Here is a 23,862-nt window from a genome sequence, read left to right as displayed (position 1 = left end):
CCGATTTAAAGGAACGAAATATTATGGATAATTTTTTTGAAGACAACTACGGAAATATCGTTTTAATATATAAAAACCACATTCACGATATTTTTCAATAATATAAAATTAAATGTTCCATTTCATATGTTATATTGAGTCATTTTACCACATCCATAGAAAAATCGTGACATGTGTGATGGTACTGTTGAACGCGTACATAACTGACATTGTTGACAAGTAAATAATTAGTGGCGTTTATATGTAAAAAAATACATAACTATCTTGTATTATCTAAAATTATCAGTGCTTTGAGTACTTGGGTGGAAAAGTATTTTTTTTTAAATAAAAATAATGGCAAATAGACGGAAATTGGATGATCCAGTAACCGAGGTTTTTCGACAGATACGTTTAGAACATAATAAACAAATTTATCAGCAACATTGTAATATGTCAGCAAACTTAAATAAAAATTCAAATACGCAATCGGAACAAAAAGATAAAGAAGTACAATCCTCTAAAAGGACGAGAAGAAGACGAAGACAAAAAAAAAGAGGAGATGAAACACAAGAAGATAGTATTTCAACGCGTTCAATATCGTCGAATAGCAACACTTCACTATCGTCTTTTATAAGCGGTTTAGTTTTTGAAAATAAAAATAAAGTGAAACAAAATGAATATTCAAGTGCCTCAACATCTTGTACTAAAAATATTGGATCCTTGAAAGATGTACTCCATTTTTCTATTAAACCTGTTACCGATAATATAAACAGCATTTTTTTAAGAAAACGAAATCTAACACAAAAATTTATCAATCTAAAATCATTTTTCAAAGGAATTCCTTGCCTTTTTCTATCTAAATGTGAACAAAGTACCAATAATAAAAATAACAATAAACCTAAAGGTAAAAGACATTCTAAAGAAGAATCTGGTAGAAGAAGAAAAAGGAAGGAAAATGAAAATTTCGAGGATTATATAAACGAAGATCAAGTTAAAGAGGGACTATTAAACAACACTTTAATCAAAGGATTCATCAGAATTAACCCTAAAAATTCCCGTGAATCTTATGTTAATAATGAAGATACCAGCATAGCAGATTATTTTATACTATCCATCACAGACAGGAACAGAGCCCTGGAAGGTGATGAAGTTATATTACGTCTTAACCCGGAAGAGGAATGGACTGAGGAAAATAGAACCGCCAAAGTGGTCTACTTACTTCAAAAGGTTAATTACACATTTTATCCATTCCATTACTTTTTAATGTTCAATTTAATCAAATTTTCATCTGAATCGGACATTTGGAATGATTAAATGAAGGATTTAACTTTTTTAAAATTTTCAAGGTTCATACAAGAAAATGTGTTGGTACTTTGAGACTGAGTGACGAAAAAGACAGTACATTTGCTATGTTTATACCTAGAGACAAACGTTTTCCAGCACTAAGGATCCAAGAACTTTATTGGCCAGATAGATTTCGAGAATACAATAATGAATTTGAAAATATTTTATTTCTCGCGCAGCTACTGGAATGGAATACCCCCGATATAGCACAAGGTATTCTAATAGAGAAACTTGGAGAAACTGGCAATCTTATTGTAGAATCGATATCAATTTTAAAAGAGAATAATTTAGATGTTACTCCGTTTAGTGATGAATTGAAGGCTTGTATACCAAAAATTGATTACATTCAGGAAAAAGAGTTTGAATACAGGGAGGATATACGGAATAAATGTATATTTACAATCGATCCTGCTACCGCTAGGGATTTAGATGATGCTGTGTCCGTTGAAACCTTACCAAATGGTAAGTTATTGTTTGTAACCTCCAACAGAGTTCATAAATATTCAGTTTGTGTTTTTGACTTTTCAAATTTAATCCTAAAACCCTCATGTTGAGCAGACACTTCACAGGGAATAATTGGGGTTGTATCCCAAATATCTTGCTATGGATGTATACGGAGATAGTGAGATCATGTTTGGGGCACTAGAATACCGTGAGAATCAATCCCTTGAGTACAATAACTGCTTCACCCATATGTAACCGGGACCATAAAAACATACCCAATAGGAGTGATCCTAAATCCTCTATTAATCTCAAAATTAAACAATAGGTGCAAATATGATCAAAACATTTTAGAAATTAACTCAAATGCTATCAAATGATATACAGGTGACTCCAAAGCTACAGGCGGGATTAGAACTGGACTGTTCTGGCCTGGAACCAAACAATGAAAACAATATAGTGAAGCCCACAAGTTATGAGAGCTCTAAGATCCAATGCCTGAGTAAGTTAATAATCTGAGGAATAAGAATAAAGTTGAATGTGTTCTGGGATATACTGCAGTGGAAGGAAATAAAATGGCAGACAGACTTGCTAATTTAGAGAAGGAAATAGCCCCAGGATAATAGAAAAAACACTAGAAAAGAAAATTGATTTGGAAAACCCAGTTTCCCAGTGCTACAGGGATACAATAGAACCTTTGGGTTACAGTGCATATACCACGGCTCCGAGAAATGTAATATAGGGTTACTACCACTTGTATAAGATTGTTTTCTGAGTGTATCTATTCGTAAAGTGGTTTTTGAAGATCCAATTCCTTGATATGTTTAATGAGCTAGGCAAAAATAATACAATCACCATTAATTGTGTTCCAGGATGGTGCTATAGTGGAAGGAAATAAAATGGCAAACAGATTTGCTAAATTAGGAATGGAAATAGCCTCAGGATAATAAAAAAACACTAGAAAAGAAGATGGATATGGAAAACCCAGTTTTCCAGTGCTACAGGGATACAATAGATCCTTTGTGCTTCTAGAAACTTAATGAGGGTTTCTACCCCTTTTACAAAATTGTTTCCCGAGTGTATCTATTTGTAAAGTGGTTTTTGAATATCCTTGATATGTTTAATGAAGTGGGTAAAAAGAAGAAAGTTATCATTATATGTGTTTCTGGATATATTGTAGTGGAAGGAAATGAAATGGCAGACAGACTTGCTGGAATCTTGTAGAGCCATCCCATATCCAGAGTTTTCTAAAAGGAACTTTTCCTAGTGCTATAGGGTTATAGTGTACATAACATGACTTCTAAAAATGTAATAGAGGGTTACTACCCCTTGCACAAGATTGTTTTCTTGCTGAATCTACTTTTTGGATACATCGTATGATTCGATTTCATAGAGGAGGTTTGTATTCTCGTAGATAAATCGATGCATAGACAATTTTCTGTTACACACTTCCCCAAGGGCTCAGGGTTGTAGAAAGGAAGGTCTACAATTCTATTAGTGCAGGTTTACTTACATACAACTTTATACGTTTGTTTCATGCTGGTGTAGATCCAATTTTCTTTTTGAAACAATAAAGTTGATAATATTATAAAAAAATTGTGTAACAAATTTTGGAGCTTAAGATTTGGTATAAAAAACCTCTAAATGTAATAAATCACCCCCTAAGTACATTTTTGTATAACTTTGGAGGTAAAAAATATATAGGGTTGTATAAAAAGTTAAAAATTACGTAACAGGAAACATAACCTCGAAATTTATGGACTTTTTTTTTAATAATATTTGGAAAATGAATATAAATTTTAGGTAATTATGAGGTAGGGGTCCACATTTCGGATGCTTCTTTTTATCTCGAAGAAGGTACGGAACTTGACCAAGTTGTTAGTAGGAAAGCCACGTCGATTTATTTAGTAAACAATGTTTACCATATGTTACCAGAAGAATTATGTATGGGTTGTTCGTTGTTACCGGGTGAAGATAAATTAACTTTTTCCGTGTTTTGGGAAATGGACAAAAACGGCGATATTGTTAATAAAAGATTCGCTAGGTCTGTGATAAATTCGTGCGCAAAACTGGCTTACGAACACGCTCAAATGATTATCGAACATAGTGGAAAGGAATTTTCCATAACGGATTTTCCTAAAATCCATAATGGGTTCACAGTGGACGATATTGTGGATAAAGTGGTTGTTTTACAAAATTTAGCTGTGGCGCTAAGAAAAAAACGACTAAGAAACGGCGTTTTAAAAATTAGTAACATAAAATTACGTTTCCATCTTGATCCTGATACAGGTGGGTATCTAAATTTTTAAAATTTCCTCGATTTTCTATATTTTTTGTGATTGAAAATTGATTTTTGGAAATAGGTTAAAATGTTGGTATTTTTAACCGTTTCGAAAGCTATTTTCCAATCGAAAGACGCCGAAAATGTGTAATATTTGTTTTTTAGGCGAACCCATCGAATTTTCAATTGAGGAAAACAAAGAGGCTCATCGTTTAATCGAAGAATTCATGTTGTTAGCTAATATCACTGTGGCACAAAAAATCTACGATCATTTTCCCGAATTGGCGTTTTTGAGGTGTCACGATCCGCCCAAAGATAAAATGTTGACGGATTTGCAAAATAAATTGTCGGAATATGGTATCCATTTCGATACCAGTTCTTCTGCTACCGTAGCCGCTTCTTTGGAAAAGTATATCACGGATGATTTCGAAGGTTTGTCTTATTTTTATTGTCCGGAAGCTGGAGGGAACTTTTTGGTACAATTTAAAACCTAACTTAACCTAACATTATGGCTAATATTCCGGAGTCGGCGTTTTTACCTTAATTTTTATTTTGTAGATTAAAATTTTCAAAAAATGTTTATTATTCATAAATAATTTTCGTTAAGATGCCTTTTTGATTAATTTTTTGTTTTAATTGTTTGGTTTCGCCCTATTTTTGGGCATAAAAAGTGAAAAATTCAATATTTTCAATAATTTTTTCCAATTTTTCGGCATATTTAAAATAAAATTTTCCAAAAAAATATCTAAAAATTGATATTTTCAATAATTTTTTCTCATTTTGTTCATTTTTTCCCCAAACCGTACGAAATCTAACACCAAAAGTGTTTGTTTACCACACGGCGGGCATTTTAAAATATGCTGTTTGCTGATTGTCTCCATTGTCTGTTCTACGTCATAATGGCGGCCGTGGGGTAAACAATCGACGTATGTATATGTATTAACTTTTTTTGGTTTTTTTCTGATAATGAGAGTTGTTTTGAAATATTTTTGTTTTGGTTTATAGTGTTAAGAGAACTGCGCACCCATTTCGTAATAATACTGAAAATAATAAAGTCTAAAATTTAACAAATAACTTCGCAAAATGCTCAGAAATTAACGGCAAAATCATCTGTTTACCCCACGGTTACCATGTTTAAATGAGCTTTTTGCTCAAAATGGTGACCGTGGGGTAAACAATTTTCTCGTATGTACCTTATGAGCTTTTCTTGATTTTTTCAGTAATTAGTTATTTTTTAATGTTTTGTTATGTTTTATGGTGTTGAGAGAACTGCACATCATACGTTTCGCAATTAAACTGGAAATAATTCTAAAATCTAACAAATTATTATACAAACTAATCGGAAATTTACGGAAAAAGTTTACCCCACAGCGGCCATTTTTAACTGAGCTATTTGCTCTGATTGTCTGTTCTACGTCATAATGGCGGCCGTGGGGTAAACAATCGATGTATGTATTGGCTTTTTTTGTTTTTTTAGGTCAATGTCGAGATATAGTACTAAAACACTTGACATTAAAATCGATGACGAGAGCGCAATATTTTTGCGCAGGCAAAAAGACAACCAAAGACGATTTCAAACACTACGCTTTAAGCATACCCATCTACACCCATTTTACCTCCCCTATAAGAAGATACGCGGATATTATGGTACATCGATTGTTGGCGGCAAGTTTAAGTACTAAAATCACCGAATCAGTACTCAGATATAACGATAATCAATATTTTTCCCTGTAGGTTATCGCGAACAACCGGAATGGGATAAGGACTACGTTCAAGCTATAGCGAATAATTGCAACGTTCAGAAATATCAAGCCAAGAAAGCCGGAGACGCCAGCGGGGAATTATACCTGGCCCATTATGTGGAAAAGCATCAACCCTTCTCGGAAACCTGCGTCGTCGTCGACGTTAGGGAAACTACATTCGATGTTATTGTGATAAAAACCGGAAGCATCGTCAGGATATATCAAAACGTGAGTCTCAAATTTCATTTTTCGAAATTCTAAGTGATTTTCAAAACTGTAATATTTATTTTTTGTATTTTTCTCCAAAAAATTCGTACCGGATTTTTTTACAATGTTCTAAAAAGCACAGGGACGTACTTGGTACTAATACGACTCATATTAAATTTTTTTTACTAAATGTTATACATGGAAGATAAAAAGTAAGTGTCTTAGGTGTCGGTTTTAATGCCAGGACCGGCTCTGTTATATGAATGATAACATTTCATATATTGCGCCCCCTTTTTCTACTCAACTGTCTCTAAATCTACCAGTTTTGTTATTATAAAGTTTATGCTCTATGAAAGTTTTGGAGGCCTCATATTAATGTAGAACTTTATTTTCAGTAAAAATACAGAATCTGCAATGATATTTTTCCACCAAGGTTTTTTGAGGTGTCCAATAAGGCAGTAATGATTAGAACCACTTAGAGTCGATTTGGCAATGCTAGAGCATACTTGGTTGTGTTGGTCATGTTTATCAATTTCTTCTAATATTGTATCAACTTTAGTACCCAGATGGGTATTTGGGTCCTTTTTTGAAGTTCTATACCACTCAAGGATTAATATGCACCGGCTAAAACATTCTACGGATCTTTTTTGGTCATTGTTTCATTTCTCTTCTCTACTTTATGGCCTAAATCGTTTTTTTTTCTCTTTATTGTCTTAAATTCTTTCCAATATTGTATCAATTTTAGTCCCCAGAGGGGTATTTGGGTCCTTTATTGAAGTTCTATATCACTCAAGGATTAATATGCACCGGCTATAACATTCTACAGATCTCTTTTGGTCATTGTTTCATTTCTCTACCCTACTTTGTGGCCTAAATCGTTTATTTGTTTGTTATCTTCAATTTCCCCCAATATTGTATCAATTTTAGTGCTCAAAAGGGTTTTTGGTTCCTTTTGAAGTTCTCTGTTGAATTTAAGAATTACTTTGTTGAGAAGTTTCATTAAAACCACTCAAGGGTTGATTTGATCTGGCTAAAGTAATCTAAGGATCTCTTCTGGTCGTGTTTATGCTTCTAAACCCTACTGTGTTGTCTCAAACTTTTCTTTATTAATTTTTTTATCAACTTATTCCAACATTCTATCAATTCTAGTTCCAAGAAGTGTATTTGGATCTTTTTTCAAGTTCTCTTCCAAGTTCCAGGATTACTTTCTTGAGATGTCCTGTTAGAATCAATCAAAGTAGATCTGCTTTGACTAGATCATTCTAATGATCTCTTCTGTTCGTAGTGTCGCTTCTTAACCTCACTTTCATCTTCTTTTATTTATTTCCTATCAATTTTTTTCAATATTGTATCGATTCTAGTTTCCGGAAGGATATTTGTGTCCTTTTTGAAGTTTTCTATCAATTTTTTCCAATGTTGTATCAATTTTACTAAATAAAAATATATATTTCATCATTTTCTTCTTCTCAAATGAATCCTACTATCTTATTATCTTATTCTTGTCATTTTAGAACTGTTTACAGAAGAGCTCAGTGCTTGGGGTCTTGTTGCAGATCCTTATATTCCTATTCCACTTCGTATATTTTTTCGTTCCATTTCTTGAGGCAGCTTTTTTGTTGCTCCGGGTATACAAACGCCATTAATTGATTTTAAATCCTATACAGATTGTCCGTAAGCTAGTTTCGCTTCAAATCTCCAAGTAGAGGTTCATAATTATCGCAATTTAGTATTAGTAAGGGTTGAATAATATTTCCGTTCTACAATTTGAAATTTGTTCCAGACTTGTCCAAGAGGAACTATTTGGTCGTACAATTCACACAAGTTAACGATTAATGTTCCTAGATGTAAAAATTTTGATACAGCCTGTATAATTGTAGAGTTATTTTCAGTGGTAACCGTTAAATTGAAAAGGAAAGATTCTTATCATTTAGAAGGGCGTTTGGTGATACAAAGACAACCGATTAAGGGTGAAAAACGTCGTTTGAAACACCCTAAGGAATCATTTCGAGTATAATTTATCGAGTCGCCATTTTAGTGTAGGTTATTTTAAATATTTTATATAATTAAAAAAAAATGGTGACTAATTTGGGTGTATGTAATTTGTTTTATAAATATTGAAATAACAATTTTTCAGCTTTTTTCCCATTGTAGTTTATAGGGGGCAAACGGGACACAGAATTTTTATTGACTTTATATATTTATTGTATATTATATGATTGTTCGGCTGCGAAAATTACATAATATTATGAAAATAAATGGATTTTGCATAAAATGAATTTTTTTTAACGTTACCCCTTTTCTTAAACCACTAAAGTATTGAAAACAGTCGGTACTACGGGTTGTTTACAATATATCTGCCAAATCTCAGTTTTGACGTAATTTTCGTTTTTAAATATTCTTAGGTTGCTTGGACCAAGGTTACTATAATAATAGAAGGTTTGTGACGATCAGCTGCTAGAACACCAGCTACGTCATTATGTTTAAATTTTTATTTTGTTTATATTTTTATGTCAAACAAAACCTCACTAACATTATGTTCGAGTTATGAGGATGTGTGTTATCTCTTGCCGATCTGGCTATACAAACGAATATATTTCTAACTAAACGAATTTACAGCTGTGAAGAACCGGTGACTTCACTTGTTTACTACGCATCTTGTTATTGTCACAAATCTTCTATTATTCTAGTAACCTTGGCTTGGACGTTGTGTAAACCATAGATAAATGACAAAAAATTAATTATAAAGAATATTTTTTTGTGAAAATTGGAAACTTTTAAAAATTGAAGAAACAATCGATTTTTTAAGCCGAAATATACGTGGGACATACTGTATACTAATGCATTTCAATAAAATGATTTGGAATTACTTGCAAAATCTTACTTTTTCAAAAAATTCGAAATTTTTTACAATTAAATCAAAAAATTGTGATTTTAAGAGAAAAATTGAATTTTTTCTATACAAACATACATGGTTCATACTGTATATTGAAATATCTCCGATAAATTGACTTGAAACTGCTTTAAAAGTATATATTGTGAAACACCAGTACATACTGAATATTAAAAGAAACTGTCAAACATACAATAAATAACAGTTCAATTTGTGACCATAGATCTCATATTTGTTTTTGACATGGGACTACTCTATTTTAAACATTGTTGACAGACAACCATATAGTTCGATTTATATTCGACGATTAATAAAAATCAAATTTAGCTAATATGTGGTTATTTTTAAGCATTTTATTGGAAATAAATATTAATTTCTAGTATGATTTTCACTATAATCCTTCTTATTTAGTTTTGATTTGCTTAAAGTAATTGAAATTATAATTGTACTTTATCTATGTCTGTGTAACTGTCATTACAAAATAGTAGAGGACCAACTTTGCTCCCTGTCAAAAGTCGTGATTGACGTTCCCGCCATTTTGAAACAAAATTTTCGTTAAAGCCGGTTGTTATTAAGAGTTATCTTCTGGTAAGAAACTTTAGCTAAATCTAATTCAATATGTCAGAAGAGAACGTTACTGAAACCAATGACGATATGGACACAGAAGGAGATCCAGTAACAATGACGTTAAACGATGTGCTCGAACTAGAAGATGAGTTGATTGAAAACACAGCTGCTGTTTTGGGGGCTGCTAACGATAAAATTTGCTCGTATGTAGAGGTAAATATATTGATTATTTTGTATAAAACTGTTTATACGTGTGATTATTTACGCATTTTAGGGGTATATTAAGAGACAAGCCCTATACTCATGTTTAACGTGCATTCCAGAAGCAAAAGAAGACCCCGAAACAGGAGCAGGAGTTTGTTTGGCTTGCAGTTTCCATTGCCACGACGGTCACGATTTAGTCGAATTATACACTAAACGAAATTTCCGTTGCGACTGTGGAAATAGCAAATTTTCAAATGTAGTCTGCAATCTTTTCGAAGACAAAAGTTTAGTAAACGATCTGAACGCATATAATCAAAATTTTTCCGGATTATATTGCGTTTGTCATCGTCCATTTCCTGATATAGAAGATCCGGTTCCGGATGAGATGATTCAATGTATTATTTGCGAAGATTGGTACCACACTAGACATCTGGGAACCGAATTGCCGTCTGTCAATTTCGCTGGTGAGAAATTGATGCAATACTTCGAAATTTCGTTCTCAATATATTTTTTCGATTTTAGAAATGATTTGCGAGGCTTGCGTTACTAAACACGAGTTCTTATTGCATTATGATGCCCATTCTACTAGTAAATCTGGTTCTGAGGATGTTAATGTTGATGTTACTGCAACTGAGGTGAAATCTAATAATTCGGAGAAAGAGGATAAGGAATCTAAAGAATCTGAAGATGGTGCATATTGTAAGAAACCTAAAGAGAAGTCCACAAAAGTTTGTGCTAAATTTTGGCCTGAGGTATGTATGTTAAACTAATTTTTCAATCTTATACTTACTTTTTTATAAAAAAATACGAATTTTACGAAAAAATCTTATATTAGTTCAAATTATATCAAAATGTCATTTATATACAGGGTTTTAGATATATATGGAGGTATTCATAATAATTTTTCAATAAATTTGTACAACAAACTATTTTGAGGGTTTCGTTTCAGTTATATTGTTTCCAATTGTCTATGGCTTCCAATTATACAACAATTTCTTGTTTTTTTCTTGTATTAGCTTGAGACTGGTTCAAAGTGATAGTTTTGCAGGGAGCTATGAAATATGGTTCTAGAAAATTGATTTGTGTTTAAACTTGAGAAAATGTCAAAAAACATAAAATTCCCAAATCTACATATAGTAGCTCTGAAGAGTGTTATACAAGTGATTTAAATGTGAAAATGCATCTTCTAGAGACGAAAAACGTGCTTTTAGCTCAAAAATAGTTCCAAGGGGAACAATAGTGAACTTTGCATCTCATTTAGAGGTTCATATCTACATACCTTCATCTACTGGGATAAATATGTACTTGTATTAGTATGAGACTGCTTTAAAATGATAGTTTCTGCAGAACAAGGAACTTAATTATCAATGGGTTTATGTTGATGTTTAAATTTATAAATAGTGATAATATAGTAGCTCAGAAGACTGCTTATATGTGATACAAGTGAAAATTAATCAGCTACAGATAAGGAACGTACTTTTCCTTTAAAAACAGTTTTAAGGGGAACTTATTATTATAAGCCTTATAAGCCAAACTATAATGTTTATAGTGCACTCATAGATGACATGATCCAATGGTTTTTCCTCCATCAAGTATCCAAATTAGTTAGACCACCAACGGTTAACATTCCATTATATCTTGGAAATTGGTAGCATTTTTCCCAAACGAGAAAAATTCTTTTATTTGAGGGTGTATTACCTCTACTAAGGTTTTTGATCCATGTACCAAATAGTGGTGGTGGAGCCTAAAGTCGTTTGTCCATTGTTTGTAAGTAATGCTTCTCATAAGCCCTTATTACAAACGATTTAAGGTACTATTTGGTCACTGCTCATCAAAACGATGAGATTTTCGTTTGAGTTCAGATTTTTGCATGTTCAGTTGGTTCATATTGCAATTCATTGAGGGTAATCTGTGCCGTAGCTTTGAATTGTATTGTTTGGTCCAAAAGCTCTAGTTGGGACTGTTTTATGGATTTTGATATACAAGAAGCAGTTTATACTATAATTAAGAAGTTAGTGAAGAAAGAAATGTTAAAATTGATCTTAGAATTTCATTTTTTATCATGACAACTTCTTTCTGGTATTTTTTTGATATAATAAAATTTCTTTTCAGGTAAATTGGCGTAAACAGTTGTGCACCTGCGACGAATGTCTGAAAATGTACGAAAACGAAGACGTCGCCTTTCTGTTGGATTCAGAAGATCCTGTACATTTGTACGAAGAAAAAGGGAAAGCTAAAGTACAAGAAATAGTGGAAAGTCACGATAAACAATTCATGAATTCGATGAATCGCACCCAATTGATACATTGCATCGAAGGTTACAACGATCTCAAGGAAAATCTGGCGGATTTTTTAAAAAAATTCGCCGAAGATAAAAAGATCGTTCGAGAAGAGGACGTCAGGGAATTTTTCGACGAGATGAACGCGCGTAAGAAACCGAAAATCGATGTGCCCCATTTTTGTCGTTAGATCAGTAGATAGTTTCGTTTCCCCTCGTATATATACCAGTAGTAATGGAATTTTTAATTAAAATAAATATTTCACGTGCGCATTCATTTATTTTATTACCATATTTTTTTAATAAAATAATATACAGGGTGGTTCTAATTTAAATACGGGGGTGGTTAAAAGTATAACGAATGTATATATCATTTAACGTATATATTGACAATTAAAATCTCTCCGAGAAAATTTTCTTCATTTACAATTCTAATTTCAACAAAAAAAAAAAAAGAAAAACAGCCTTGTAGAAATAATATTATAAAGGGTGAGCCTAAACTACATTTAAAAAAAATACATAAACTATAGTATAGTAAAAATACCTAAAAGGATTATCTATTTTTAAGCATATTAACGATATACCTCATCTGATGGGTTAACACTGAAGAAGATTCTTTGTGGATACTATCTAGGGACTCTTCGAATATCAATAGAAGAGAAGCTGCGTCTGCGGGCCCGGTCTGAAAGGAAATAAATCGATTTTTTAAAAACAAACACTTCCTATACTCATATTTTGACGTTTATCTTCGTTTCCATGAGTCAATTCACGTCGTTTAGTGAGTTGTCTTCCAATAGCTGTATAACTATTAGGTAAAGGCCGGGAAAGGGTAGAGAAAAAAGTAGAATACATAACCTCGTTTCTGTACCATCAATATTGATTTTTAAATTCTTCAATAACAGTTACACGCTTAAAATAATAAATAATTTTTTTATATATTTATATTTTTTTTTATTTTTTTTATTTTTTATATATATTTTTATATATTTATAATTTTTTCAAGGAATCGATTGTTTCACTTTATATTTTGACGTTTGTTCGTTTCCATATATCAATTTACGTCACTTAGCAAGTTGTCTTTCGGAATGTTCAATAACTGTATAATTGAATGGGTAAAGGCCGGAATACGGGAAGGGAAAGAAGAACGTACATGAGCTCGTTTTTATGTCATCAAATTAGGTATTTTGATTCAGTACATTTTCAATTTTGTAGTTTTTGATTTGATGTTATAAGAAAATAGATTCTCTTAAATTAGTGTGGTGAAAAATTTTTATATTTTAACGAATATACTGAGAAAAAAATTATATCACAGTCGAGTAATTCGAATAAAAAATGATTATATCAAAAATAAACTTGTTTCTACACGAAAAGAAAATATTAATAAACCTTACACTGAGAAAAAAGTATTTTTTTTATTTAAAAGAATATATTAAAAAAAATTACGACTGGGAAAAAATTTATTATCAAAATAATAAGATAATTTACAGAGCTGTCAACTCAATTTTATCTTTTTACACGTATCTAATGAAAAATAACTTACCAGATTCCATAAACTATATTTTTAGTTTTTAAATAAAAAACGATTAAATCATAGATTTCGAAAATTACATGACAATTGAATACTTTTCAAATTTTCAAAACAAGATTTACAGAGCTGCCAACTTAAATTTTTCTTATTTCACTAGTCAAATGAAGAACAAGTGACAGCGTTGCCAGGTTAGGTGAAAAATTACATCTCAGTTAGATACTTTTAGTAAAAAAAAATCATTTTATCTACACGCAAAAAAAGTTATACTCAAATTTACACTGAAAAAAATTTTTTCAATTAAACAAATATAACAAGAAAAATTTTGATTATCAAGGCATTTGCATAGCTACCAACTTAAATTTTTCTTATTTCACATGTCGAGACTAATAGAATAAGTAACAGCGTTGCCAGATTTAAAAAATCATACCACAATCGAATAAAAAAAACATTAAAATACACCTACACTGAAAAAAAGTATCACTGAATGTTACACCAAGAAAAAACTTTAGCGCAGTAAAAAAATGTTCCATAATCTCAAATATGGTAAAAAAACGACTCACCTGTTGGTTAAGCAGACTGCTGAAAAACATATTCCACAAATCGACTTTCAAATACCTCGGAAACCTCTGCTGAATCGACCAAAGATTGTCCCTTTTCTGTAACTTGATATAAGAATCGAAGAGTAGGACGTGCGCCGAAGCGGCTATACAAAACAGATCCGTGTGATAATTCCACGGTCTGCCGTCCAACATTTCGCAACAGACGAAATCCTCGGTGGTGACGCGTCTGTTAAAAGTTGCGTTCGAAGGGAAAAGCGTCATATCGATGCTGCATCCGAAATCTATCAACTGCAAACCTACGGTATTATCCGGACCGACGAATACCAGAAAATTATCCGGTTTAATATCGGCGTGTATTATCCTAACGTGGTGCATGGCTTGGATTATCTGGAGCATCTCCTTGCAGAAGTAAATCACTAAACATTCCTTCATCGATTTACCCAATTTTTGTTTGTACGAATTGGCTAAATCTAAAAGCGAACCGCCCGGTATATATTCTGAAATAATTAACGAAGCTTGATCGCCTAAAAAATAAAAAAAAAACATTACCAGGGGATTATCAAAGGTTACGGTTGCCATTCATAGAGCAACACTGTAAACGTTACATCATCGGATATAACCTCGAAAGTTTTACAAAAAAATGACTTAGAACAAGAAGAAAATGTAAATACTTAATAAGGAAGACAAGGAAGGAAAAACCTTGTATGAGACAAAAAAATTGTATCAAGAAACCTCGTACAGTACATGAAAAGTACGGAGAGTAAAAAAAGAAGAAGAATCCTCTATAACCAGTTTAATAGTACGACTATTAGCATTAAAGTTGAAAAAAATGACAAAAAATTGGATCACTTGTTGTGTAATGGATCAACTATATGCTAATGAAGTCTTTAAAGTTGGATTTGTACTCCAAGGGCCTAATCCTAGATCTACTGATTGCTAAAGATGAATTAAAGGCTTGTTAATGGATCTACTTTTCATTAGAGGTGCATTAAAGGTCAAATAAGGGTCTAGTATTTAATAAATATAAATCAAATGTTTGATTGTTTGTAAAGGATATATCAAGTGCATTAAAGTCCGTATTAATGTTCCACTATTTGCTGAAGGTGTATTAAAGGCTTGTTAATGGATCTACTCTTTGTTAAAAGTGCATTAAAGTCCGTATTAAGGTTCTACTATTTGCTGAAGGTGTATTAAAGGCTTGCTAATGAATCTACTCTTTGTTAAAAGTGCATCAAAGGTCGTATCAAGGTTCTACTATTTGCTGAAGGTGTATTAAAGGCTTGTTAATGGATCTAGTCTTTGTTAAAAGTGCATTAAAGGTCGTATCAAGGTTGCATAATTTGCTAAAGGTGTATTAAAGGCTGGATCTTAAATATATGCGTGTAATGCCCAATTGATAAGTGCAATATAGATCAGGCTTCACCACATACGAAAATGTATGTGGTAATTTTTTACAAAATTTAGTGACTTCAGAGCTATTTAACTGATAGTAATCGAACTTTATGTTCTACCCTGTATATTAATCACTTCCGCACCGCGATGGATCACTATTTCCACTTGGAAAATTGTTTTTTGGTACTTTTCAACTGGTATACATATCAGGTTTCACCTCAAATGAAAATTCAACTCTACTTTCTTCGCAGTAGTTCAAATGTACCAGAAGTATGTTAAGTAGTATTTTTTTATCACACCTCGTAAATTAACGTTCAATATGATTATTTATATATAATAAAGAAGTGATTTCACTACTTATTCATAATAAAAAATATTTAGATCCATAATTACACACTTACAAAAAAAATATAACAATATAAGGCTTTTCAAAACATCCGGAATCAAGTTTGAAGAATTATTTGAATTTTTGAATTAAAAAAAAAACATCCCTTACCGAAATAAGCTAAAGGTATATCCATAAACCTGTCTCTGAGGGGATGCTGCGCCAGACGAGATTGCAACTCCCTGCATATGTAAAATTCCCATTTATTGGCCGGTTTCTGATATTTCATCGCAACCGTTTTACAATTACCCAAATCCAGGGCTTTATAAACCGTACCGAAAGTACCTTTTCCCAACTGTTTTTCCACTATATATTTTTCATGACCTATAAATTGAAAAATAAAATCATTATTAAGTAAAAAATTCGATCGGAAGTTCCCACCTATAACCACCGGTTCCTTTTTAACCCCGAGCCTCGGGATACACTGTATCTGTCTGTAACCGTAAACGTGCGGCCCAGGAAAAGCCACCCTCTCCAATAATTTATTGATCAGACCGCTCTTGAACGGATCAGAAGGAACGTAATCCAAAGGATGTACACTAGCCGGCGCCGGGAGGGTTCTGTTATGCGCATGGGCGTCTATATCGTTCGGTTCTATCGCTTCCTTTTCTTCTTCTTCGTCGTCGATTATTACGGATTGATGCGCCGGCGCCACGTCCATATAGTCCGCCAATAGACTAGATCTCAGAGCGGCATTGGCCATTAAATTTTGGGCTAAATAACTGTTGTGTTCCTCGGAAATGGTGCTCATCTTGTTCGTTTTGTTTAGATGCACCGATTTCGCATTCGAACCGGAACTAGACGAAGAACTGGAAAATAGTGAGGTTAGGTTTCACCCGATTTTAATAATAATCGAAACAAATTGAAAATATATATTTTTGGGGACAGTAATATCGATAAACCCTATAAATAGGGGCTGTAATGGGTGGTGTTATACACGAAAATGGTATTTACAACACTGGGCCGATAACAAATTACTTTAATTAAACGAACAATATTATGACAGATATATACAACTTTAAAATGTGACGTCATAAAATGAGTTGGTAGAACTGATTTATTCAACAATAAGTGACCGAGTTCCATGATATTATGACAGATAAAGTGTGACGTCATAAAACAAGTTGGTACAACTAATTTATTCAACAATAAGTGACGGCGTTCCATGATATTATGACAGATAAAGTGTGACGTCATAAAACAAGTTGGTACAACTAATTTATTCAACAATAAGTGACGGCGTTCCATGATATTATGACAGATAAAGTGTGACGTCATAATATGAGTTGCTGCTACCGACATATTCAACAATAAAGTGATGGTTTTCGATGCTATTATGCGTATTGTGATTCAATTGCATGTGACAAATAGTTAAATGAGGTTAGGACGTGTTTATGTTTATATTTATGTGTCTGGTTGTGAATTTTTTACGTTTTAGTGATAAAAATCGCCATTACGTGTATTTGACAGTGTGTCATAATAAAATATTAACATTTCTTAACGTAAACCATCTTTGAAGTTAATTTGTCACGGAATGCTAGAGGTTAATGGAGTTTGGTAGAACATTTTTTTGTGGCGTCGTTTATCCCTATTGTATTTGAATTTTTAAAGTTTTTTGTGAATGTTGAGTGAAAGTTATAGGGAAACAAAAATTGTGTTCAGAAGATAACCGGTTTTTCAATTGGTAAGTACATTTAAAGTATGATATTATACTTTGGAGGTTATGTATACTTAAATTTCGTTTTACCTGACTAAGTATTCGATAAACTGAGCATTATATTCAATATTAATATTAAATAATGGAGTTTTATAAGTTTTAAATTGGTTGGGTTATTCTTCTTTCCCTTGAAATTTTATTTGATATCATTACATAGTTCTTGAAAAGTCTGGAAATGTTCTAAAGACTATTCTAACTGTATTTGTGGTATATTGATATTCGATAAGACCTTCGCAGTAGTTCAAATGTACAACGTGTCATAGGTGTCAAAGAGGAGTATTTATTGATCACCCCTCGTAATTTAAGACTCAAATGGAGTGAAAAATGAAAAAAGAAGAAGAAAAGCCTGAAATAGGGAGAAATAGAAATTTAAATTGGTTATACAAAACACCAGAATGACAAATTGACAAGTGAATCAACCATTTCACAATGGAAATTAGTTAAGCATAGTTTCCAAGTCCTTCCAGTTGTAATTATTGTTAAAAGAGGTTTTATTTCTCTCATAAAACTTATCCTTCATCTAATTATAGAATATTCTAGATCAAATTGGCTTCGAAACACTAAAAAGTATGTGAATGTAGAAAAATGTTAATTTGTTTTGTATAGTCCACACTGTATAGTTCCAATTTATACCCTCTAGATTAAGTATTAATATGTATAATATAGATCTGGTTTAACCTCGTACGAAAAAGTGTAAACTTAGTAGATTCAGTAATACTATGATCGCAGTAGTTCAAATGTACCCTTCGTTATACATGGTATCTAGTTATATTTTAGATCACTCCTCGTAATTTAATAGTCAAATAGAGGCATAATTGCTTGAAGAGGTTTTTTCAGTTCAAAACAGTTCAAATCAGGAAATTGACAGATTGATTAAAAAAATATGTCAAAAATTTAACCAAAAGTATCAGAAATTGTGCTAAAGACAATATTTGAGATGTAAATCGAAAATTAATCCACTAGTAATTAAAAAATTTGTTATTTAAAATAAATTACTTACCCGTAACTGACTTTGGACTCTTCTAAAATCGTACTAAGGGCGTTATTTTCCCTGTTACCCTTCTGAGGGGTACTGACTTTCATAGCTGTGAGATTAAAATTAAAAACGTCCGTATTGACGTAATCGTCTTCTATTTGCCCCCTGCAATCGTCGAAATTGTCTTCGGTAGAAGAAGAACTGTTATCGCTGAATTGAGGCATGGGTTTAGCACTATCCGTAGCTTGCGCCGCAACGTCCATACCACCCCTCGAGCCCGTTTCGGCCAAATCATCGGCGTTTAGTACTTTAAAAGCAGTTTTCATGGCACTACCTGAAACGAAACCATTACAACCATATACTACGGTATGTTGAAATCCACATTTACCTCTGGGTTGATTTTCCTCCAAGGATTGTTCGAAAATTCCAAACGGGGCAGCAGGTTTTTGTTGCGGCGATTGCCAGACGTTGAAACCGGTGGAAGGCCAAAGCGAGTACGGACTATTCGGACCAGGGGACTGTTGTACACCCCTAGGCGATTGAAACATCCCCATAGGTGAATGCGTACCACCAGTAGGCGTTTGTACATTCCTCATGGGGGATTGCGCGTTTCCCATGAATTGAGAACACTGCATAGTACCGTTGGAGATACTATTTCTCATTTGGGGGTCTTTTTGGAAAGAATTTCTCGTGAAATTTTGCGGAGAGTTGGCTAATTGATGAAAACTTTGGGGTGAATTATTAACTAGAATCTCTTGTTTTTGTATTTGGGGAAGTTCTTCGTTTTGTTGGCGCTAAAATTTGGGGATAAATAATAAATTGGTCGATTCGACTGATGGTGGTAACTTACCGACGGTGGAATTTCTTCGACGAACTCCACTTCTGGATCGTCGGTTACTATGGGTTCATAAACTTCCGGAGTTTTCCGAATATACCTCGAACTCCTCAATTCCTCCAAACTGTATTCGGTATTCGGTTCGCCGTAAACTCTATGTTTGGGATACATGGGGATGGCGTTCGGATTCGGGGGTTCGGGGTAATAGACGTTCACCACCCAATCGGAATAATCTTCCAAGGTAACTTTCGGGAAAATTATCTCCCTCGGCATATCGATGTCTTCGTGTACTGGAAAAATTAAAAAAAAATCGATTGTTTATCGATCGAACGGTATGGTAGATACCTGTAAAACCGGTGGCTAAATTACCGCTACTACCGCTCCCTATGACTCTCTTTTTAACTGGAACTATATTCGTCCAAGGTCCCGCTTTTAGGGTATTCTCCTTAGGCATTTCCTGCCGTTTAACCGCGGCTATAATACTAACAGGTGGTGCTTCTACGACCGCGGAGGCTTCTTCTCCGGCCCTGTCTTCGTGTATGTGTACTACGGCGTTGCTTCTCGAAGAAATCGAACTATTCGACGGGAAAGTTACCATTGGGTTAGAACTAGGTACTCGTACGCTACCTACTCGCCCCGGTCGGTAAGTATGTAACGCTGTAAGGGCCTGACGTTTTTCTATGAGATTACTTTGATTCGGACCAAATATTACCTAGAAAAATACGGAAAATATCGAAGATCTATTATAACCGGAGGTTTGAATATTTACGTGTTGACCGGCTGCCACGATTAAATTTTGATGCGCGTTCTCTAATTCTTCGTATGGTTGCGCTAAATTTCTTTTCCCTTCTTCGAATACGTTGTTCGCCGCTTGAAAATCACCGGCAGCTTCGTGGTAATACGCCATCGCTTTGTAAAAATCCGCGCAACCCGTACATAGACCTTTTGCTTTTAACATGTGATAAAATTCCAATGGATTCGGTTGAGAGTCAAACTATAAAATAAAAATATGAGGTTGGCAGACACCCAAAACCGCCTCGACCACCCCAAAACTAGCTCTTAAGAGCTCGAGGTACCATAATGGGAAGGATTTAGGGTGGATTTTCTGGAACTTGGCTCAATAATGGAGTCAATCAAGTCTCTGGACTCATCCCTATCAAAACTACATCTTATGAGCTCGAAGTACCATAATGGGAAGGATTTAGGGTGGATCTTCTGGAACTTGGCTCAATAATGGTATCACTCAAGTCTCTGGACTCATCCCTATCAAAACTATCTCTTAAGAGCTCGAAGTACCATAAGGGGAAGGATTTAGGGTGGATTTTCTGGAACTTGGTGCAATAATGGTGTCAATGAAGTCTCTGGACTCATCCCTATCAAAACTATCTCTTAAGAGCTCGAAATACCATAATGGGAAGGATTTAGGGTGGATTTTCTGGAACTTGGTGCAATAATGGTGTCAATCAAGTCTCTGGACTCATCCCCATCAAAATTAGCTCGAAGCCCCAAAATCTCAAAACTAACCCTAAAGTCCCCTAAGGTACCCAGGGAGGAAAGTAATTGATTTTAACCAATTTTTCTGACACTTTTCACAATTGTAGTTGGTGATAAGAAGTCTTCATTAGCTTGAATCCCCAAAACCTCCCCAACTTTCCCAAAGCTAACCCAATTTTTCTGAAAATTGACTCAATGATAGTTTGAAGCCAGATGATTGAAAGTCCTCATAGACTCGAAATCCCAAAACCTCCTCATCCCTCTCAAAACTAACACTGAAGTGTCCGAAGGTACTCTGGGAAGAAGGGAAATGGTTTTAGCCAATTTTTCTGAAAATTGGCTCAATGATAGTTTGAAGCCAGATGATTGAAAGTCCTCATGGACGTTTTTATATAACTTGGCGCAATAATAGTTTGAAGCAAATTGATTGAAAGTTTCACTGGATCGTCAATGGGGTAGGTAAGTTCCAACGAAGTTGTTTTCAATAAATTGACAAGTTCGACAAATATCAAACTATTAAGAACCCAGTATCAGTGTACAAACTGCTAAATCTTATTGTATACATTAAAAACTATAAATAATCATAAAATCAGAAGATGAGGATGTTTATGTTTAGAGTAACATTAATGTAAGATTAAACTAAGTAATTGGGATGATATGTTAATGGGGTTTGAGGGGATAGACATAAATAAGAGACACTTGGAGTAATTCTATTATTAGACTTTTTTTCTTTGCCTGGTTTTTTCTATGATCTGAAATACTTACATACTTAATCCATAATTTGCAAAACCTTCTATCATTTATGTATCTTCTGTCGCTTTCGAATTTATTTAAACAATGTTCAAGTAAAGGAATCAAATTCCCTTCGTGGCCGTGTTTAGGATAAGTTTGTTCGATCCATGATATATATTTGTAATAATTTTCTAAAGGATCGTCTCCGCTGTATGTCCTAATCAATTCTTCCCATTGTCTAAAATTAAAAGCATAGTAACAACTCATAAATTTATCGCTTTTGTTTATATGTCTCACTGTTTTTGTTGTGCGAGTTCCATTTGACATTCCCTATTCGTTTGAGCCTGAAGGGCGATTCCAAGTTGATGAACATTCCTGCCTCCAGGTAGGGGTAAAATATTTTCTTTGCTAAATTCAAAATCCATCAGTCGAACTCTTATTTACCTGAAAGATGCAAAAGATGGAAATATCTGACATGAGACAAACAAAGGGACACATAGATGAACCTTGTGCTTCTTCAAATAACTACTCTAATTAAATAGACGCTAAATCCGACTAGTGAACCGATTTTTAACTGGATACAACCATCTAAGACGTCATCTCCATACCTTGGGCATCACAAATGATCCGGGGTGTTGCTGGTGCATCATGAATGATCCAGAGTGCCTAGCTCTCACACGAGCGTGGTTCAAACACTTGGGGAAGCCTAATGACATCAAAAGGTTCAATCTAAAGCACCTGATTGGCTTCTCAAAGGACGTCGGTAGGAATAAAAAAAAGGTTAATCAGAATCTTCTAATATTTGGTTTGAAAAAGTTCCAGAGCTAGAGTTTAAACTCAAAATAATGTGGTCTCAATCTAACAGAAACTTTTTTCAAAAGCTTCATCATAAAACACGCAAGATCTGAAGCAATTTCACACAAAAAAAAAGTTTATAAGATCCAGGTACACATGGTCGCATAATAGCTTTCTACTTGTGGAGTTTGAATAGAAATATTATAAAGCAATAAAAGTCAAAACCAAAATTAATTTTTATTAAATTTACAATTTTAACCTAAAAATTTATAGAAAAATTGACGTTTCAACTTATTTCAAAATCAGTATTTTCATCTACGATACGAGTTTCAAAATAAAAACCTGTTTTAATTACTAAAAATAATTTTTTCTTAGTTTAACATTTCATAAATATGTGGCAATTATCAATTCAATTATACATAGCGTCTTCTTCCTTTGTATATGAAATATTTCTAAAAATTCTGTTTCCTTCTGTATTTGATTCCATTTCATAAATTTTTATAACTGAATGTTTTTTTTTTATTGTATTGATGACTTTTTAATCTATTTTCTAAATACTGAGATGTCTGTCCTATGTAAACATCATCACAATCATTAAAAGATACTTGATATATAATATTTTGTTTTTGGGTTTTAGTTTTGTGAATATTTAAGACTTATACTGATATATTTATTGAAATAATTGGAAACGTCAACTTTGAATTGTATTTTATAACTAATTTTCTATTGAGAGAGATCTAAATCAAAACGATTTATCCAGAAAAACATATAGAAATTTCTAGGAATTAATTTTATTATTAGGGTATAAATAATGAAAACTTCATTCAATAAAATTATCGATTGATATTAACTTGAAAATTACAAACTTTTAGTAAAACGATTTACATCAAGAGAAATAACATTGTTTGTATTTAATTTCATTTTTAGAAAGTTAATTTTAATAACAAGCGTTTCTGTTTAGAGTCAACGAATTTTAACATAAAAAATTGATAACAGTCATTGAAAATATCGTTAATTTTATTTATGATTTATTAGTTCTCAATTTTCATAGTATTTGACTAATGAATAAAATCATACCTGAATGACTGATGTTCAATCTACACCCGCTGTCAAAAAAGCCCAATGAAATATTTCGATTACTTCATAAAAAAGAGTATACAACGTTCACCATGCGTTAATAATAAATAAACAGCGTCGAGATTATCAATTATTGTATTTATTACAATCCGTTTAAAATAAAATACACTAAAATACGGATGTACAAAGCTTCACACTAAATAACGACAAAAACTGACAGCTGACAGTACGTTACGTCACATAAGTACCAACCGAAACTATAAAATTGTAGAGGTATTTTTTTTCGAATTTCTATTAACTCTTTAAGAAAAGTCAGTGAAAAATCCGAAATTCTGTACTTTATTTTCAGTGTTTTTAATTCATAGAAATATCCGTCGTAAGAAAAAACAGAGTAGGCTGTTTATTTATTTTGATACAGTCTAAAATCACAATAATCGA

The 23,862-nt window shown here is 33.0% G+C and overlaps 3 protein-coding genes across 4 annotated transcripts; 2 read left to right on the top strand and 1 right to left on the bottom strand.

Moving 5' to 3' along the window:
• The first annotated feature begins 195 nt into the window (after positions 1 to 195).
• Positions 196 to 8,266, top strand: LOC130446684 (DIS3-like exonuclease 2). The gene is made up of 7 exons (XM_056783068.1): positions 196 to 1,206; positions 1,326 to 1,785; positions 3,568 to 4,053; positions 4,211 to 4,477; positions 5,523 to 5,720; positions 5,780 to 6,015; positions 7,775 to 8,266. Exons 1-7 carry the CDS (start codon positions 334 to 336, stop codon positions 8,006 to 8,008), a joined length of 2,754 nt encoding a protein of 917 aa, XP_056639046.1. The 5' UTR covers positions 196 to 333; the 3' UTR covers positions 8,009 to 8,266.
• Positions 8,267 to 9,367: 1,101 nt separating this feature from the next.
• On the top strand, positions 9,368 to 12,420 carry LOC130446616 (putative E3 ubiquitin-protein ligase UBR7). Its single transcript, XM_056782983.1, has 4 exons — positions 9,368 to 9,664; positions 9,726 to 10,119; positions 10,178 to 10,407; positions 11,768 to 12,420. Exons 1-4 carry the CDS (start codon positions 9,503 to 9,505, stop codon positions 12,122 to 12,124), a joined length of 1,143 nt encoding a protein of 380 aa, XP_056638961.1. The 5' UTR covers positions 9,368 to 9,502; the 3' UTR covers positions 12,125 to 12,420.
• Positions 12,302 to 23,654, bottom strand: LOC130446615 (mitotic checkpoint serine/threonine-protein kinase BUB1 beta-like). 2 transcript variants are annotated; one of them, XM_056782982.1, is made up of 12 exons: positions 23,425 to 23,654; positions 21,850 to 21,996; positions 21,586 to 21,790; positions 20,096 to 20,320; positions 19,672 to 20,038; positions 19,342 to 19,616; positions 18,880 to 19,285; positions 18,516 to 18,825; positions 16,180 to 16,607; positions 15,910 to 16,122; positions 14,022 to 14,545; positions 12,302 to 12,615 (listed from the first exon to the last, which is right to left on the bottom strand). In XM_056782982.1, the coding sequence occupies exons 2-12, from the start codon at positions 21,975 to 21,977 to the stop codon at positions 12,487 to 12,489; spliced, it is 3,210 nt and encodes a 1,069-aa protein (XP_056638960.1). In that variant the 5' UTR covers positions 21,978 to 21,996; positions 23,425 to 23,654; the 3' UTR covers positions 12,302 to 12,486. The 2 variants fall into 2 exon arrangements, with proteins under 2 accessions (XP_056638960.1, XP_056638959.1); XM_056782981.1 differs by lacking the exon at positions 12,302 to 12,615 and having other exon boundaries at positions 13,477 to 14,545; positions 23,425 to 23,624.
• Positions 23,655 to 23,862: the final 208 nt, after the last annotated feature.

This window comes from Diorhabda sublineata, chromosome 7 (assembly GCF_026230105.1).
Source record: "Diorhabda sublineata isolate icDioSubl1.1 chromosome 7, icDioSubl1.1, whole genome shotgun sequence".
Taxonomy (NCBI): Eukaryota; Metazoa; Arthropoda; class Insecta; order Coleoptera; family Chrysomelidae; genus Diorhabda; species Diorhabda sublineata.
Note: the sequence above shows the minus strand (reverse complement) of the source record. Positions and strands in the feature narration are given on the sequence as shown.

What these genes read in the sequence shown, in the direction of transcription:
- LOC130446684 (XM_056783068.1), top strand. Translation starts at nt 334, where the DNA reads ATGGCAAATAGACGGAAATTGGATGATCCAGTAACCGAGGTTTTTCGA. An exon ending in CGTTGAAACCTTACCAAATG is followed by an intron (nt 1,786 to 3,567) that starts GTAAGTTATTGT and finishes TATAAATTTTAG; the next exon opens with GTAATTATGAGGTAGGGGTC. An exon ending in TCGTCAGGATATATCAAAAC is followed by an intron (nt 6,016 to 7,774) that starts GTGAGTCTCAAA and finishes AATTTGTTCCAG; the next exon opens with ACTTGTCCAAGAGGAACTAT.
- LOC130446616 (XM_056782983.1), top strand. Translation starts at nt 9,503, where the DNA reads ATGTCAGAAGAGAACGTTACTGAAACCAATGACGATATGGACACAGAA. An exon ending in GCCGTCTGTCAATTTCGCTG is followed by an intron (nt 10,120 to 10,177) that starts GTGAGAAATTGA and finishes TTTCGATTTTAG; the next exon opens with AAATGATTTGCGAGGCTTGC. An exon ending in GTGCTAAATTTTGGCCTGAG is followed by an intron (nt 10,408 to 11,767) that starts GTATGTATGTTA and finishes ATTTCTTTTCAG; the next exon opens with GTAAATTGGCGTAAACAGTT.
- LOC130446615 (XM_056782981.1), bottom strand. Translation starts at nt 21,977, where the DNA reads ATGGATTTTGAATTTAGCAAAGAAAATATTTTACCCCTACCTGGAGGC. An exon ending in TCGAAGAAATTCCACCGTCG is followed by an intron (nt 19,286 to 19,341) that starts GTAAGTTACCAC and finishes CCCAAATTTTAG; the next exon opens with CGCCAACAAAACGAAGAACT. An exon ending in TATACCTTTAGCTTATTTCG is followed by an intron (nt 14,546 to 15,909) that starts GTAAGGGATGTT and finishes TTTATTTTTTAG; the next exon opens with GCGATCAAGCTTCGTTAATT.